General features: G+C 44.9%; 1 protein-coding gene across 1 annotated transcript; it reads right to left on the bottom strand.

The window, feature by feature from the left end:
* Positions 1–9,730: 9,730 nt before the first annotated feature.
* On the bottom strand, positions 9,731–15,506 carry LOC130470400 (uncharacterized). The gene is made up of 2 exons (XM_056840491.1): positions 15,427–15,506; positions 9,731–15,348 (listed from the first exon to the last, which is right to left on the bottom strand). Exon 2 carries the CDS (start codon positions 15,328–15,330, stop codon positions 13,768–13,770), a length of 1,563 nt encoding a protein of 520 aa, XP_056696469.1. The 5' UTR covers positions 15,331–15,348; positions 15,427–15,506; the 3' UTR covers positions 9,731–13,767.
* Between the last annotated feature and the right edge of the window lie 2,670 nt (positions 15,507–18,176).

Genomic DNA, 18,176 nt, shown 5'->3' with positions numbered 1-18,176 from the left:
ATTGAAGGATCCAAGTTCCTTTTCTTTTAAATAAACCAAATTCTTCCAAAGTTAGAAAGATTTTGAGGGAAAACACAACTACACAAGCCCACTCCTCCTCCTATTCCCTATTAAATATTACTTATCATGTAAAAACCCTGCTCTAGTTATCCAAGTTATGCAGTGCTGAGATACGAAACGTAGATATTTGTTTTCATTGTCGACTCTTGTCACTGCTTTTTCTTTGCCTGTTGGAAAATGCTATTGTAAGCACTTGTGGTTTCAAATAAAACTCCTAGCGTCTTTTACGAGGGGTACTTACAGTTACACCTGGTACTTCCTTTAAAACTATCCCGTGGGAGGAATGTATATGTTTGGATGGAGGTCTGCGCGACAGCAACTCCCATTCCTGTTTTCTGCAGTCGTGTTGCTTTGCAATCGCGTGTTGGTTTATCGTCAACTACAGAGTTGATTGGGTTTCAAGTCTTTATTGGACTTTTGGTATCAGATTAGACTTGAGTAGATTAGTGTCCATGATAGCTACTTAATATCCAAAATTTCCTAAATCTTATCATGGAAGTATTTTGTAAGGCATCGAGCAACTTTTCTAGCATGCACTCCTTGCTACTTAAATCTGCAACTCGCATTTTTTACTTCATCCCTTTTACAGAGCACTAACAAGTTGACTTTTACTTGGCTAGTTGGCTGAATGACCATACTACATTGAACTAGGGCTAGGATTGTGGTTAGATAGTAGTCATAGTACACGCCTAGCTTAGAGATCTATGTGAAATATCTGTAGATATGTTGCTAAGGGAAACATCACTGTCACATTTGAATTAGCTTAAACAATGCCTCTTTGTCAATTTATTCGATAAAATTGGGGAGGAGTGAGCCTTTTAAGTTTACCCGGGAGCATGTTAGTGGTGTGACCTCAATCTAAAGAATGACACGAGGCTTGAATTATATTCCTCCCTTTCCATTGTTCACCACCACTTTGAGCACATAAGCTTATGCTTCGAAGTACACCTAATAATAGGCCTTAAGGGGATGGTGGAGGTTGTAGTTTAGTGTTCTTTATTTTTAAAGAATTCTTGTCCATTATTCCCTGTACACTTTGAGTTGTTATCATTGACTACCTTTCATGGTACAACATAGAAAACATAATCGGGAAAGTGAGTTTCATAATTGCTGACGGAACCTACTTGTATGTTATTATATGAAATTAGATTGTGAAATAGGATTCTTTTGTCTGATAGCAGTATTTGTATCTTCTGTAGAAGAAAATGATAGAATTAATGACCCAAGTGGGTCTGGTGGGTGGTGATTGAGATCTCTAGTCACTCTAATGATTATGTTTCGCTGGTTTTATCTATTTGAACTGGAGGTACATTAGTTATTTGCTGCACTAACGTCTAATCAGGAAAGCTTGACAACTGCTAATTAGGATTAACAATATTCAAGTTCTACAAAAGAAACACACCACCAGTAATCACAAAACTATAACCATAAAACAACTGAAACTTATTGCTCCCCTAATCGGTTTAGAGACTGAAGTAAGTTCAATCAGTTTCATGATCAGGAACAGGGGAGTACCAAGCAGGGTGTTTGCCTCTATGCCTTAACATCCTAGTAAAAGAAGAATCAGACATCCATGTTTCTCCACTTCCTCGATTTCCTCAGCAGTCTTGGGCAATCCATCTGATACATGTATCACGTCAAATGCTTGAAGCTTCAAATGGTACAAGTATTAGAAATATCAGTGTAGAAGAAAAAAAACATAGAACTGTGACAGAAAGAAACCCCTCCCAAAAACCAGAAATGGCATGGATCGAGATTATGTCAGTAACAAGCCTTGGCCCTAGATATCCTTAAGAGGTCACCTTATACTGGCAATTTGAGACTTAAATCCTTAAAGAGGTCATCTTATTTATTGCACCACCAAATAATCGCACATTGTTCTGTAGAACTGACAACAAATATGAGAAGAAAATGCATACACACATATTCATAACATCATTGTTCTAATATACTCGAGAACAAGCTAGATCACGGAGATTCTGTAATCCCGTAAAATGTAGGACTTACAAATATTACATAACTTCCCAGATATTCAGATGCACAAATCTGAGCTGCAAAATATGCTGCATTTAATTAATCAACTCTAAACTAATTACCAGAAATCATATTCAACAAGTAGCATATACAAACTTGTTAGTTAATGCCACATTCCTGATTTTACTTTACTACGGAGTAGTATATGTTCATTCGTTAGACTTAACCTCATATTACAAACTCTGTTGGATCAACTTTCCATTAATTTTACTTATTTTATTTTTTCAAACTCTGTTCCAGACTCACTTAAAAATGTTTTAAATTAAGTTTGACATTTATAGTAAGTTATTTATTTTACAGTTATGATAAGTATTGGAACAGATACTCACAGATAAGTACATACGTAGTATGAAATAAAATAAAGACAGTAAGTTTTTTAGTTTGATGAGCACAGATCCCCTGTAACTCTGTGCTGTATATTGCAATATTCAAAAACTGGGGAATGTAGATTGGAGAACGGAAGAATGTAATTACTCAAGAACATTGTGAGAGGGGGCAACAATCTGGACTTGTGTCTGCACCTCCCTGCAATTCTGTTGTTGTTGTTGTTGTATTGCCTGTTGTTCTTTGTTAAATACTATTTCTGCTTGCTTGTAAACCAATTGGCAGGTGGGCCATTAGTACCATCCATTACAGTCCCACTGCACACTTGCGACATTAGGAACTATGTTATTTGTTCAATTAAGATAATCATGCATTTAAGAGTTCGAAAAATGATCAACCATTCTGCCTCCTTTGATATGCTCATCTCAATTTTATCATGTTTATTTCTCACTCTTACATTTTAACTTGTCTTGTAGTATTTTAACAAAGCTCCCACGTAATCTCAAACTACGATTGACGAGCTAAAGGAGAGGTGGATCCCATACGTTACCGAATATCACCAACCAAATAACTATGAAGATGAAGATGATGACGATGATCTAGTGTGACTTAAGCTAGCTCAAGGAGATGGTTAATTACCTCATTTCAGTCCTGCAGACGAACTGCCAAGCTAGTCTACCACCAGTAGACAATTCCACCAATATTGTCCCTGCTGTTGCCGCATAAGCTGTTCTGCTGTTGTTGCTGCAGAAGCTGCAGAAGTTGTTCTTGCCGCATAAGCTGATATTGTTGCTGCTACGCCATCCCTAGTTCTTGCTGCTACACAATCCCCAGTACGTTGCTGCTGCTACAGAAGCTCTTCTGCTACAGAATTTTTTTATTGATATTGGATTTTGTTTTTGCCGTACCATGTGTAGATCATTTATATTTTGTCAATGAATAATACGACTTTGTTATTGAATGAACAATATTATTTTATTATTGAATGGAATTAATTTTGGGAAGATCGTGTGGATATAATTTTTATTTTATCTATTTAGATTTGGTTTATATACATGACCTAGAATCGTAATATCCTATTTTAGGGATGCGTGTGCAGCTATTTTTTAATATTATTAATACGTTTTTTTTAATAATATTAAAAAAGGGGTAGAATATAGAACGGTTGTGTAAGGAAACTGCTTTCTATTTTAATGTTAAAAAGGAAGTATATAGTACGCCTATGTACGGAAGGTGTTATGTATCTCAATATTAAACAGGAAGAATAGAGGACGGTTATGTACGAAAGGCGTGCTTTATTATATAGTATAAGAGACGGTTATGTACGTTAACCGTTCTATATTCCTTCTCCATTTTCTGATTATAGGAAGGGAATAGAGGACGCTTATCTCTTATCACTGTACTTTATGACTAGGTATATAAAACGTTTCTTTTACCCGTTTTATAAACTTTATAGCGCGTTGAGTTGGAGAACGCCTATAAGGCGTCCTATAAAGGGTATTTTAACAGTACTCTATGCCCTTTTTTGTAGTAGTGCAAGGGAACAACCCAAGGCAACTCAGCAACACCTTGTTGGAATCAGGCCAACCTAAATGGTTATAAAGCTACTAACCACTCTCTATCCATATCACTGAGTTTTTTGCCACTAACACTTAGGATTCTATACTTAATAGCAAACTGTAAAGTGCAGCAAGCTCTCAATAGTAGGAACCGAGTGATCCTATACTGCATAATTCCTAGCTTTCCAGATTTGATAAACACCACCAGCAATGGCAGCATAAAAGACTTTCCTTTTGAAACCAGTCCTGCAGTTCCTCCTAATCCAATGCATGATTAAACCCACAGAGGTTCTGTGAGTAGTAAGCCCTAGCCAATCCAGGAGAGCAACCAAGAAGCTTCTGCTGTACACACAGTCAAAGAACAAGTGTGCATTAGTCTCAACAGTATTGCCATAGAAAGGACATAAGTTATCAGCACACACCCCATATTGGAACAATCTGTCTCTGGTTTTGAGTCTGTCCAGTAAGAGCACCCATAGAGTAAATATGTGTATAGGAATGGTGAGTCTATTCCACACATACCTTGCCCATTGAATCTTTTCTGTTTGGGTCTTGATCAGGTTATACACCTCCTTAATGGAGTATCTGCTCTTTGTAAGCCAAGAAGAAGAGTTCATAGCATCACTACATGCCTGCTTAGCCTTACATATACATTTTATAGCCCAACTAGATGCAAGGGGAGCTTGATACTGCAGCCAATTCTTGTTTTTGATGTAAACTGTATGCATCCACTTCACCCAGAGGTTATCTTGCTTTTGTTCAATGGCCCAAGCCAGCTTTCCCACAGCTTCCTGATTCCACAAAGCCAAGTTTCTGAACCCAAGACCCCCCTGATCCTTGTCCAAACACATTTAACACTACCTGGCCTATTGTCATCATACACCCCATACTATAAGTATGCTCTACATATTGCATTAATTTTCTTGATGATTGAGTGGGGAATAAGGAAAATTTTCCCCCAATAGATACTGATACTCATCACGACAGAGTTAATGAGTTGCATTCTTCCTACAAAAGACAGATGTCTAGAGCTCCACACTTTGATTTTGCCACCATTTTTTCCACAAACATACTGCAGTCACCAGCGTTTTTCCCAGAGCTGATGGGCACCCCAAGATACTTGAAAGGAAGCTGACGAAAGCTGAAACCAGAGAAGGTAGCTATTTCCTCCTTGGTGTGTTGATCAATACCACAACTGTAGATGGATGATTTAGTTGGGTTGACTTTCAAACCATTAGTGTCAGAAAACAGATTCAAACCTTCAAGGGTAGTGTCACCATTGCAGAATAACAGCAGGTCATCAGCAAAAACTAAGTGGTTGAGAGCCATAGATCTACACCTAGTGTGGAACTTGAATGACTCATGGGAAGCAATCATTTTCATAGTTGAGGGTAAGCAAAAGGGGAGAGAGGGGATCACCTTGTCTCAACCCCCTCTTTGGATGGATTATGGAAGAAGGAACCCCATTGATTAGGATAGAGTACTGAGTAGTAGATAGACAAGTCATCACCAACTGAATGAAATGAGCAGGAAACCCCAACTCCACCATCACCTCCTCAATGAAGCTCCATCCTACTGTATCATAAGCCTTCCTCAGGTCCAGTTTCATAAGGCAAGAAGGTCTAGCCATACCCCTATTATACAGTTTGATAATGTCCTGGCATAGAAGAACATTATAAAGGATGGATCTACCAGCAACAAAGGCACCTTGATTGGGTGAGATAATGTCAGGTAGCACCACCTGTTTAAGCTTTGTACACAGAAGTTTAGAGATGCACTTGTACAAAACAGAACAGCAGGCAATAGGCCTAAAGTCACCCACTGAAGCAGGAACAAGAAGTTTAGGCACAAGGAAGATTGAGGTGACATTTATTTCTTTCAGCAGCTTCCCGGTGATGAAGAAATCTTTATTATCTTGACAAAAATCAGCTTTGATAATGGGCCAAGCTGACTTGAAAAACTGGCTATTGAACCCATCTAACCTAGGAGCTTTGGTTATAGGGATAGAATCTAGAATTTGTTTAATATCTGCATCCTGAAAGATGCACTCCAGTGAGTTCTTGCCATAGAAAGTCTAGGTCCTTGATTAATTACAACAGGTTTCACTGGTGTTCTATTTTCCATGTTAACACCACAAAGAGTCTTCAAACATCATTGAACATTGATAAAGCTATGGTTTTTTATGAAAACTTGTATGATGCTTGTTGTAAGGAACTTTTCAAGATTGAAAACCTCAACTTAGTACTCATGTTTTTTTTAATACAAAGCTTAAAGATTGAAACTTGAAGCTTGAAAATGAAGTTTGGAAGACCATTTAAGGGGATTCAAGTATGAAAACATGAAACTAAAGGTTACTCCTTTTGGACAAATCCTAGTTTCAAGTTTCAAGTTTCAAGTTTCAATCTTTAAGCTTTGACTCAATCAATCTTGAAACTTGAAAACTCCATTTAAGGTAAATTTTCAAGATTGAGAATTTTCAAGAAGACCTTAAATGGTCCAATCTTTAAGGGGATTCAAGTTTGGAAGATTCAAGTTTCAAGTTTTGTTTGGTCTCCCAATTGATTCTCAATTGGGCCACTAAGTCCAAAGCCCAATGGCTCTAAACAAACAGCATCAAACCTACCAATGGCTAGTCAGCCATCCATCAAGGCCCAAGGCCCAAAAGCAATAAATGACCTATGGGCATTTATTATGCAAACACTATAAATAGGCCGTCAAGGCTCACACCTCAAGGTACGTCCAATTTATCACCTTAAGACTACTCTTCTAGAGAACTTCTCTCTAGAATCCGAGCATCGTTCTTACTTAGGCATCGGAGGGGCTTTCCTCGGAAACACCCCCGAGGCTAGTGACTTTGCTCTTGTGCAGGTGAATTCGGACTCTACTCATTCAAACAAGCAAGATCTTCAACACATACGAAAGGGCCTTCATTCGAAGCCCATTGTTTCCATCTTTACAACACCGGAACAATTTGGCGCCGTCTGTGGGGAAGAACACTTCAAAGCCTTTGAAAGACATCAATCACATCTTTCCGCGAAAATGGTTAATGAGGTTATTAACAACAATGATGACGATATGATGGTGCGGTCAGATTCAGAATCCGACCAAGAGGAGCACCCTCAATCGATGGCGAGGTCACAGCCAAGCAGAGCTACGACCGCCACAAACGCAGGACCTCCGATCCCAACTAGGGAATAGCTCACTGCGGCCATGACCATCATGCAAAACTTCCTCTTCAATGAGAAGCAGCAAGGATTGGCTAAAGACCGCAGAGAGGAGAGGAGGACTAGGCGAAGGCTGAACGAACAGCCCAGTGTAGAAGTGTCCAGACCCGAAAGAGAGCTCCTCCCCTTGACAGGAACACACCTGACGTCGAGATGGATGGAAAGCACGTGGGACACCCAAAAAAGGGCACAACAACAACCAGATTGGTTTGCAAGACCATCGCCTACTCCAACAGCTCTCCAAAGCGAATCGACTACTCGTAACACTCGGATCCGAAGCTCGGTGCTCAGCAGGTTGAGGCCCTCGGTCCACTCAAGGTTAAGACCTTCGATCCACACGAGACTCGGGGTAGGCGAACCAAGCAAATCTGGCGAACGACCCGAGGTCAGTAGCCGAGAAAGAAGAAGAGACAGGAGGCATGATCGAACCCCTAGCCCCCATCGTACGCCTGAACGTTCTAATCACAGAACCTCGGCAAACGAAGGCATCAGGGCTAGACTCGGGAAAAGAATCATGACTCCCACGTCATCCCCTTTCTCGGACGAGCTGATCATGGAAGAAATACCGAAGGTAAGACTGCCAGCACACCTAACCTATAGCGGGATCACAGATCCGAGGGATCATGTCATCTCCTACGAGCAGCAAATGTTCTTGAGTCCCTACTCCGAAGCATGTTGGTGTAAATATTTCCCAACCACGCTAACCGGAGTGGCGAGAGAGTGGTTCAGGTCACTGCCGAAGGGATCGATCAAGAGCTGGAAAAAGCTGAAAAAGAGATTCTGCACACAGTTCGTGAGCAATAATCGCCCCGAGCGAACCACAGCAGAACTGACCTCAATCCAACAAGAAAGAGACGAAAGTCTAAGAGAATTCATGGCCAGATTCATGAAGGAATCAACAAACATACCAAACTTGCAGCCAGACGTGGCCATCTTCGCCTTGAAGCACGCGCTCCAGGAAGGGAAATTCCATGACGAGCTCTCAATGAAGAACCCCTCCAGAATAGCTGACGTGCTCCAAATGGCCGATGCGTTCATCAGAACCGAAGAGTTCAACAAGGCCGCTGCAAGATTGAAAGGATCGTCGGATCCGAGAGACACAAAGAATACCCAGAGCAAGCCCGAGGGCGGCTCAAGGAAAGGGAAGGAGAAAGTAGGAGCTAGAGAAATGAGCCCGAAGAAAGACGGGAGAAGGGGTGAACTTCAACCCAAATACACTAACTACACTCCACTAGCTCTGCCCCGAAAAGAGATCTTTAGCCTTAACAGAAATGATGAAAAGTGGAAACTACCGGGGAAGCTCAAGTCCAACCCAGCTCGGAGAAACAAGAACAAATGGTGCGACTTTCATGACGACTTCGGTCACCACACCGAAGAATGTAACTCGCTGAAAGACAAAATCGAGGACCTCGTCCGCCGAGGTTACCTGAAACAATACTTGTTAGACCGAAGAGAGGAAAAAGAAAAGGCCGCCAGTGGCAAACAACATGAGCAACCCCAGAAGAGGGTCTACGAAGCAACAGGACACAAGAAAAACGACATCCTAGTGGTGTTCGGGGGACAGAAGTCTGGCCAGGCCAGCAAGAAACACCTAAGAGCCCTCTCCCATCGGGTCAACTTCAGCACGGTGGGAGACAACCAGCCACATCCCCCGAACATGACCTTCACTGCTGATGATTGCTTCGGAGTCCAGTACAAACATGACGATCCTCTAGTCATTTCCATGGACCTCAATAACCACAACGTACATCGAGTGTTAGTCGACGGAGGAAGTGCCGTCAATATCATCTTCAGAAACTGCTTCGAGCAGCTGATCCTCGAAGAATCAGAGGAAGCACTGACGAAAGTCAGTTATCCTCTGATCGGATTCAACGGATCCGCAGCTATCCCTCGAGGAAAGATCACCCTGCCAGTCACAGTGGGTGAAGGCCAGGCAGCAAAAACCCTTCGGGACGAATTTCTGGTGATGGACTGCGACTCCGTATACAACGTAATCATGGGAAGAACCATGATTCACAAGATGCAAGCAGTCCCCTCCACATACCATCAGCTGATGATATACGTCTCGGATGCAGGATTCGCCGAACGAATCAGAGGTGATCAAGAAGTGGCGAGAAGAACCTGCCACACTGCTGTCCGAAAGCCCAAACTAGGGGACGGCCCCGAGGAAGAAAAAGGAGCTACGGGAGAGGAAAGCGAGGCAAAAAGGAGAAGAGCAAGCACGAGCAGCTTGTCTCCCGCAGAAGTTGATGCCCGCCCCGAAACCCTATCTCCCGAACCAGATCAAGAAATGGAGGATATCTTCCTCGAAGAAGATTCAGACAGGAGCGTCCGAATAGGCAAGGGCCTAAGCTCGGGGCTCCGAATCGATTTTATCCGACTACTCAGGGATCACAAAGACATCTTTGCATGGTCAGCAGCAGATATGCCAGGGATAAATCCGAAGCTGATTTGTCACAAGCTGGACGTCAACGCTGAAGCTCGGCCAATCAAGCAAAAAAAGAGAAATTACTCCTCGGAGAAAAACAAAGCCATCGCCGAGGAGGTGAAAAAGTTGCAAGAGGCCGGATTCATCGAACCATGCATGTATCCGAAGTGGCTGGCCAACGTGGTGATGGTCAAAAAAGCGAACGGCTCATGGCGAATGTGCGTGGATTTCACAGATCTGAACCGAGCCTGCCCCAAAGACTGCTATCCCCTGCCAAGGATAGATCAATTGGTTGACTCCACCAGCGGCCATGCACTACTCAGCTTCATGGATGCCTTTTCAGGCTACCACCAAGTGTTCATGCACCCCGACGACAGGGCAAAGACAGCATTCATCACAAGTGCAGGAGTGTTCAACTACAAAATGATGCCTTTCGGCTTGAAAAATGCCGGAGCCACCTACCAGAGGCTAGTTGATCATGTCTTCGCCGACCAGAAAGGGAGGAATGTGGAGGTCTATGTGGATGACTCCATCGTAAAAAGCATCAAGGAAGAAGACCATGTCAAAGACTTGGCAGAGACCTTCGGAAATCTGAGGAAATACAGCATGAAGCTGAACCCAAAAAAATGCGTCTTCGGGGTGAAGTCAGGGAAGTTCCTTGGATTCATGGTGAGCGAAAGAGGAATTGACGCGAACCCAGACAATGTCCAAGCGGCATTGGATCTACCCGAGCCGAAGACCAAAAGAGATGTGCAGAGGCTAACCGGCAGGTTAGCCGCACTAACAAGGTTCATATCAAAAGCTTCGGACAAAGGAGCCCCCTTCTTCAAAGCACTGAAACCAAAGAACCCCCCCGGGGGAGAAACAGAACCAGTCAAGAAAAAGGGGGTCCCGAGGAAAGTGGATCCCGAACTGATATGGGAACAGGAGCAAAAAGAAGCTTTTCAGCAACTCAGAGCCCACCTAGCTCAACTGCCGACACTGGCCAGACCAAAGGAGGGGGAAACCCTGTACCTATATGTCGCAGTTAGCCCTGGAACCGTCAGCGCAGTGCTTCTTCGGGAAGAAGAAAAGAAGCAACAACCAATCTACTTCACCAGCCGAACACTCACAGGGGCCGAAACCCGGTACCCGCTCATCGAGAAAGTCGCATATGCAGTAGTGGTAGCTGCACGAAAACTGAGGCCATACTTCGACTCCCACCAGATCACAGTACTAACTGACCAACCGCTCGAGAAAGTACTCGACAAAATAGAGAGGTCAGGAAGATTGGCTGCCTGGGCCTTCGAACTATCAGAGTTCGGCATCAAATATCAGCCGAGGACAGCAATCAAAGCACAAGCGTTGGCAGACTTCTTGGCCGAGTGCTCATACCAGGAAATGCTGGATGATACGAAAAGCACTTGGGAGGTCTTCACTGACGGATCTTCCACAGTAAACGGCTCAGGAGCAGGAGTTGTACTAATCCCCCCGACGGGGAAAAGCATAGAGTATGCATTGAAGTTCGGCTTCAAAGCAACTAACAACGAGGCCGAATATGAGGCCGCAATCGCAGGGATAGAGCTTTGCTTATCCCTGGAGGCCGAGCATGTTTGCCTCAAAATTGATTCCCAGCTTGTAGCCAACCAGATCCGAGGGGAGTATGAAAATGGCCCAGCATGACAGCTTACTTAGCAAAAATTAAATCCTTAACGTCAAAGTTAAGATCCTTTGAAGTCATTCTCATCCCCCGAGGACAAAACACGCAAGCAGACGCACTGTCAAAACTCGCGAGCTCAACACTCATCGACCTAAACAGGTCGGTCCACGTGGAAGTTCACCAAGAGAGAAGCATTGACTTGCTACCCACCACAGTATGCAGTTTACGTACCGAACCCAGCTGGATGGACGCAGTAGTTGCATACAAAGAAAGGGGAGAACTTCCCGAAGATAAGCTGCAGGCGAGAAAACTGAAAAGATTCGACAAGTGGTTCATCATCAGCGCCGAAGGAGAGCTCATGAGGAAATCATTCTCTGCTCCGCTGCTAAAATGTGTGGGTCCAACAGACGCTGACTACATCCTAAGAGAAATCCACCTCGGGATATGCGGAAATCACATCGGAGGCAGGACATTGGCACATAAAGCCCTTCGGGCCGGATACTGGTGGCCCACTATGGTTTACGAGGCAAAGCAGATGGCAAGGAAATGCGAGAAATGCCAAAAGTTCGCACCAGCCATCCATCAACCAGCTCAAACCCTACAATCAACACTGTATCCCTTACCATTCGCACAGTGGGGGTTAGACATCATTGGTCCCTTCCCCTCAGCTACGAACCAGAAGAAGTGGTTGATCGTAGGAGTCGACTATTTTAGCAAATGGATCGAAGCTGAAGCTGTCTACTCCATCACCGAACCTCAGGTCCGCAAGTTCATATGGCAGAACATCATCACAAGGTTCGGCATACCAAGACTGATGGTCTTCGACCACGGTAAACAGTTCGACAACACCCCGTTGCAAAAATGGTGCAAACAGTTCGGCATACACCTAGCTTACTCGGCAGTTTGCCACCCACAAAGCAACGGGCAAGCCGAAGCTGCCAACAAACTCATCCTCAATGCACTCAAGAAAAGAGTCGAGGATGACAAAAACAAATGGTTAGAAGAGCTACCCGGAACGCTATGGTCCCTTCGGACCACTGAGAAAGAAGCTACCGGGCAAACACCGTTCCACCTCGTATATGGATCCGAAGCTGTCATCCCTGTGGAAATCGGAACAGAAAGCCTGAGGATCCAGGCATACAACAGGTATGATGGACTCCAAGGAGAAAGCAACAACCAACTTCTGTCCGAAGCTCTCGATCTACTGGACGAAACTCGGAACGATGCAAGGACACTCAACGCAGCCTATTTGCAGAGGGTCAACAAGCATTACAACCGAAGAGTCAACGCCAGACCCCTAAAAGCCGGTGATCTAGTACTCAGAAACGCCGCCTCGGTTCAGAAAGGACGGATCCATGGCAAACTCTCAGCCACTTGGGAAGGACCATACATCATCCATTCCGAAAAAAGGCCAGGCACGTTTATGCTGAAACAGTTAGATGGAACAATTTTGAAGAACCATTGGAATACCGATGTTCTCAAGAAATATTTTGTATGATCTCTGTCTGTAAACCAAGTAAGTTGTTTAATGAGTAGAGGAAAGCCATTGGCACCATGAGTTTCATTAAACTTATCTCTATATTTATTGTCCCTTTATATATACATGCAGCCTCGGATCTGATCAATCCGAGACTAAAAACAGGTTGACTTTGCCCATTCCTTGATAAAATGCAAGAAATGACCAAATCATACAGGGAATCGTCCAGAATCCTCGGATTCGCGATACCCAGATAAAATTTGTTCGCAACAAACAGTCGCTCGAATCAAGTTATAAAACTTCGGCTCAGATCCACGGATCGCCAAAGACATAACTAAGAGGCAGACTAGCGATCTCTTGCCCAGGTTTCCGAACCACAAGAGATCGGAAGAACAATCCAGACCTCTGAGCAGATCGACGGATTTGAAGAGTCTGGAAACTAAAGAGTCTCTTAGCAGATCTACGGATTTGAAGAACTCGCAAAACCAAAGAGTCTCTTAGCAGATCTAAGGATTTGAAGAACTCGCAAAACTAAAGAGTCTCTTAGCAGATCTACGGATTTGAAGAACTCGCAAAGTTAAAGAGTCTCTTAGCAGATCTACGGATTTGAAGAACTCGCAAAGATAAAAAGTCTCTTAACAGATCTACGGATTTAAAGAGCTCGCAAGATCAAAAGGTTTTCAGCAAGTCTACAGAAAGAAAAGCTCGAAAGTCTACGGATTCAAAGACTTAAAATTGCGAAAGTACAAAATTGAAAAGAAGCAGCCAAGTAACAAACATTCATTTTTCATTCAATGTTTGGGGGAAGTACAAATACATTGAAAAACCTCAAAAATTGAAAACAAAATGAAACAGTTAAAATCGGCAGCCATCAACAGACAATACCGGCCTACCGAAGTACTAAGAAATCAAAAAGAAATGAGTACAACGCAGCGCCGAGGCAAAAAGGGGAAAAGCAAGCACATATTCGGAAGTCCTCAACTGGAACCGACCGACTCTGAAGAAGACGACTGCCCGAATCCCTAACTCTTGGGAGTCTCAGGAGCAGCCCCTAGGGGAGCATCCTTCGAAGAACCCCCAGCAGTAGTATCACCCTCGGAAGTCGCCTTCTGGGCCCGAGCCTCTGCAAGAGCAGCTTGGCGTTCAGCTTCAGCTTCATCTCGATCAGCTTGGCATTCCACCAAGTGGTCCTCGGCCTGCATCCAGAGGGGAACTTTCTCGTTCCAAGGGAAGTGAGGCATGTGCTTCGCAAACATGCGCCGAGCACCCAGGATGCCATTCCAATACTGCTCTCTACACCGATCAGCAGTGTAGAGGTCGACTCGCTCTTGCTCCAACTTCCGAATATAGTCGTCCTTTTCCCGGAGCTTCAGCCGAAGAACAGGCACCTTATCGGCTTGCTGCTGGATCAGCTCCCGATGCTGGACAAAATCGCAAAGTCTCAACTCTGCCTCTTTACTCTCCTTATCGGCCGCTTCAAATTTAGACTTCATCTCCTGGAAGAGTCTATCTTTTTCTTCAAGTTCGCTAGCGAACTTAGCGGCCATATCCTTCTTTTCCTCAGCAAAGGAAGCGATCTTCTCAGCATCCTCTTCAACTCGGAAGATGAGCTGGCCAACCTCGGCCCCGATCTTCTCAGCAGACTCTCTAGCCTCGCGACTATACTGAAGGTATAGCTGCTTGACTTCCGTAAGCTCGGAGAGGAGTTGCTCAGCCTTCTGGTCCAAAATGGGAATATCACGAGCATAAGCCTCACGATATTTCCTCAATTTCTTCTCCTCAACCGAGCTGCACTCGGAAGCGAACGAGGACCAGAAAACAGCCTGGGAACGAGGGAAAGATGAGCAAAAATAGGAAAAGCATAAAACAAAAACACAACTTAAAGAGAAAAATCCAGCAATTACCTCGTTCAGATAGTACTGGGCCATCATAGCCGGATTCCTCTCTTCAGCCCCAGGAACCCTCCACTGCGGGTTAGCACGAAGCAGATTCTCCCGAGCAGCTTCGGGGCCCACCAAGGATCCCACGTGAGCCAAGGGGTCCTCTCCCAAAATCGGAGCCCTGGCATACCGAGCCATCGCCTCCCTTACTTCTTCGGGGATCCGTTTCAGCGGAACATCCGAACAGGGATCAGCATGGATCAGCCTATCCAAGGCCGAGGTGGAAGTAGAACCCAAAGTCGAGTGGCGCCTCTTCCTTGTCAGACCTTGCTCGGGCTGCTCCTCCTCTCCAGCAGAGGGAACCTCTTTCTGAACCTCGGGAACCGCAGCTTCGGGGCCCGAGAGATCTACCATCTCCTTGTCTGGACTCTTCTCTCTTTCGAAGGGAAGATCAGCAGACTCCTTCTTCTCCTCAGCTACCTCAGGGACATCCGAGGCAGGAGCAAAATCGGCTTCAATCGCCTCCACCACCTCGGTGATATCCTGGATTTCGACCCCCAAAGCAGCAGATGGCTTCAAGGGAGAGGGGATAACATCTTCCTCGATCGGCGGCTGGTCCACGGGCGGCGATTCAGCAACCACCACACTCTTTAACTTCTGCCCTGGCAAGGGCATGAAGTGAAGAAGGCTCTTAGGAGGAGGCATGACTTCCGAAACCGCTTCCTACAGGGCAAACGCTCAAAGGTCAGTTTCGGAAAAAGAGAGAACGGACTACAAAAAGCTCCAAGTCAGAACAAATACCTTTTCCGAAGACTGAGAAGCCTTTGCTTTCTTCGGATGCGCGGAAGGCCTTAAAAGAGTGCTACCTTTCCTTTTGCGTTGATCCTAAAAAGGAGAGACTAAGGGTCAACAAATGTAAAAAAAGAAAAAGGAAGAAATAAAGAAAAAGCGTGAAGTACCCAGTTCCTAGATAAAGAGATATCTATCCGAGCCGGAGATGAAACCGAAGGAACGGCACGCGGCACAGCGTCAGTCCCAGGACCCTAAAAAGATGGTCCAGGACCAAGACGTTAGCCGACGGCCAACCAAAAAGAAAAAGACAAACAGAAAACCGAGCCTATAAACGAACACTCACCGGATCCGAAGTTGTCTTCAACACAGGAAGCACAACCTTCACAGGAACAGCTTCAATAGAGGAGGCGAAATCCCACGGATCAGCTCGAACCTCGGATATCCGAGCAACCCCCGAGGGAGACAACACGTAATCCTTCAGGCGAGGATTACGAGGATTATCTTTTCCGAACTTGTACTCGGGAGCCGGGTCGTGAATAGTCTTCAAATCCAAAGAAATGCCCAACTTCTTAGGATCAATGCAGCTAAAGCCGTACTCTGCAAAAACAAAGCACAAAATATGTCAGCAAAACGAAACAGGAAAGAGAAGGACAAACTCACTGAAAAAACGGTCTCAGCCGAAAGACACCTACCCCTGTCAAAAATCCTGCTGAGACCGGCAACAGCAAGAATGTCCTCCCGCAAAATGTAATTAAGGTTCGGGAGCCAGCTAGACGGCAGTCGATAGTTATCCTCTTGAGCCAAGAACCACTGGAGGAGGTCCAAATAGTGGCGATGATTCCGATCCGGAGCTGCCACACCCCTCATATCAGGATCAGGAGCCACGAACCACTTCGGAGGACGATAAAAGTTGGGATGCTTCGGATCCGTCGGCACACGAACGAGCAACCACTCCGTCTTCCAATTGTGGTCAGAGCTAAGGTAAGGGTACGCCGTAATGTAGTTCGGCTCCCCCCTCTTTCGGGACTTTTTGTTGACGATGGTCCACCAACCATACCCATCACCCTTGGAAGCATGGTTGAGAACCAGATCGTGAAGATCCCGAAAAATAGCGACAGAGCAAGGGAAATTGACAAAGTCACACACCCATCTAAACCCGATTATGTGCCTCAGAGATTTGGGTGTGAGCTGGGCCAAACTAATGTTGTACGACACCAAAAGCTCGGATACGAACGAATCCAAAGGAAAGCGGAGACCATTCTCCAAATGATGAGTGTACACGGAAATGAACCCCCTCGGTGGATGAGTCACCCGAGGACGCTCTTGTTCAGGAAGCTCGCACCAGTACCCCAAGGCATGCTGAATTCCGTATAGCTCCTCGGCCTTCCGATGATAATTCCCCAACTTCGCTTCCACCAACCAGTCACCACTGACCGATTACTCCAACGGACCGTCGATCTTGGTGGTCTCGTGCAAAATTGAGGCATACCTGCCCTTCGGATCAGCTTCCGTCCAATGAACTGGAAACTCGGGGTAACGACGACGAGCACCCGAAGAACCAGCTCTCTCACCAGAAGTTGCGCGTTCAGACACGCTAGACCCACCAACTACATCATCTTCGGAAGCATCCCAACCAATCGAACGCTTCTCCACCGGCCTCGCCGAAGGCCGACCCCTCGAAGTTTTCGGTAACCTCCCCGAAGGCACGTTCTCCCTCTCACTAGAGGAGCCAACGACGAACTTGCTTTTGCCCCTATTCTTTGCCATGGTCGCGAAATCTCGGTCTAGGGTTTAGATTGAGGGATAGAAGGAAGAACGAAGAAGAAAGGAGAATTCAGAAACAAATTACCTTTTTCCGAAGCGGAATTCGCCGATAAAACGAAGAACACAAGTTCCGAAGTCTAAAGTTGGCCGAATTTCGTAGATCTGAAGAAACTTAAAAACTGCGATCGCCGGAATTTAGAGAGAGAATGGGTTTGAAAGAAAGAGTAAAAAGTTCGAAAGGAGCAAAGCACCCAGTATTTATAGAAAAGAAAGGGGGCGCATCAACTTCCTCAACCCACGATCTCCACGACACAATACAACTCCCAACACTTGTCATCAATGCAAATCATCCCTTTTCAAAAAAGAGAGGGAACTTTCGGACTTCTGACAGCTGGAAACCCACCCATTTAATTCTAAATGGACCGGGTCTGGGGGGCATGTTGTTTGGGCTCCCAATTGATTCTCAATTGGGCCACTAAGTCCAAAGCCCAATGGCTCTAAACAAACAGCATCAAACCTACCAATGGCTAGTCAGCCATCCATCAAGGCCCAAGGCCCAAAAGCAATAAATGACCTATGGGCATTTATTATGCAAACACTATAAATAGGCCGCCAAGGCTCACACCTCAAGGTACGTCCAATTTATCACCTTAAGACTACTCTTCTAGAGAACTTCTCTCTAGAATCCGAGCATCGTTCTTACTTAGGCATCGGAGGGGCTTTCCTCGGAAACACCCCCGAGGCTAGTGACTTTGCTCTTGTGCAGGTGAATTCGGACTCTACTCATTCAAACAAGCAAGATCTTCAACACATACGAAAGAGCCTTCATTCGAAGCCCATTGTTTCCATCTTTACAACACCGGAACAAGTTTCATATGTGAAGAGTCCTGAGAAATTTACATAGACTTAGGTGTTGATTGATTTCCAAGCTTGGACTCCCAAATTGTTTAAGACATTAGAACATTGAAATTGTATTTGATGCGTTTGTATGAGAG

Source organism: Spinacia oleracea, chromosome 3 (genome assembly GCF_020520425.1).
Source record: "Spinacia oleracea cultivar Varoflay chromosome 3, BTI_SOV_V1, whole genome shotgun sequence".
NCBI classification, from domain to species: domain Eukaryota; kingdom Viridiplantae; phylum Streptophyta; class Magnoliopsida; order Caryophyllales; family Amaranthaceae; genus Spinacia; species Spinacia oleracea.
The sequence above is the reverse complement of the archived record's forward strand: the minus strand, read 5'-3'. Positions and strand labels throughout refer to the sequence as shown.

Bases quoted from the DNA above. Each gene is read 5' to 3' on its own strand.
- LOC130470400 (XM_056840491.1), bottom strand. From the start codon at position 15,330: ATGCCTCCTCCTAAGAGCCTTCTTCACTTCATGCCCTTGCCAGGGCAG.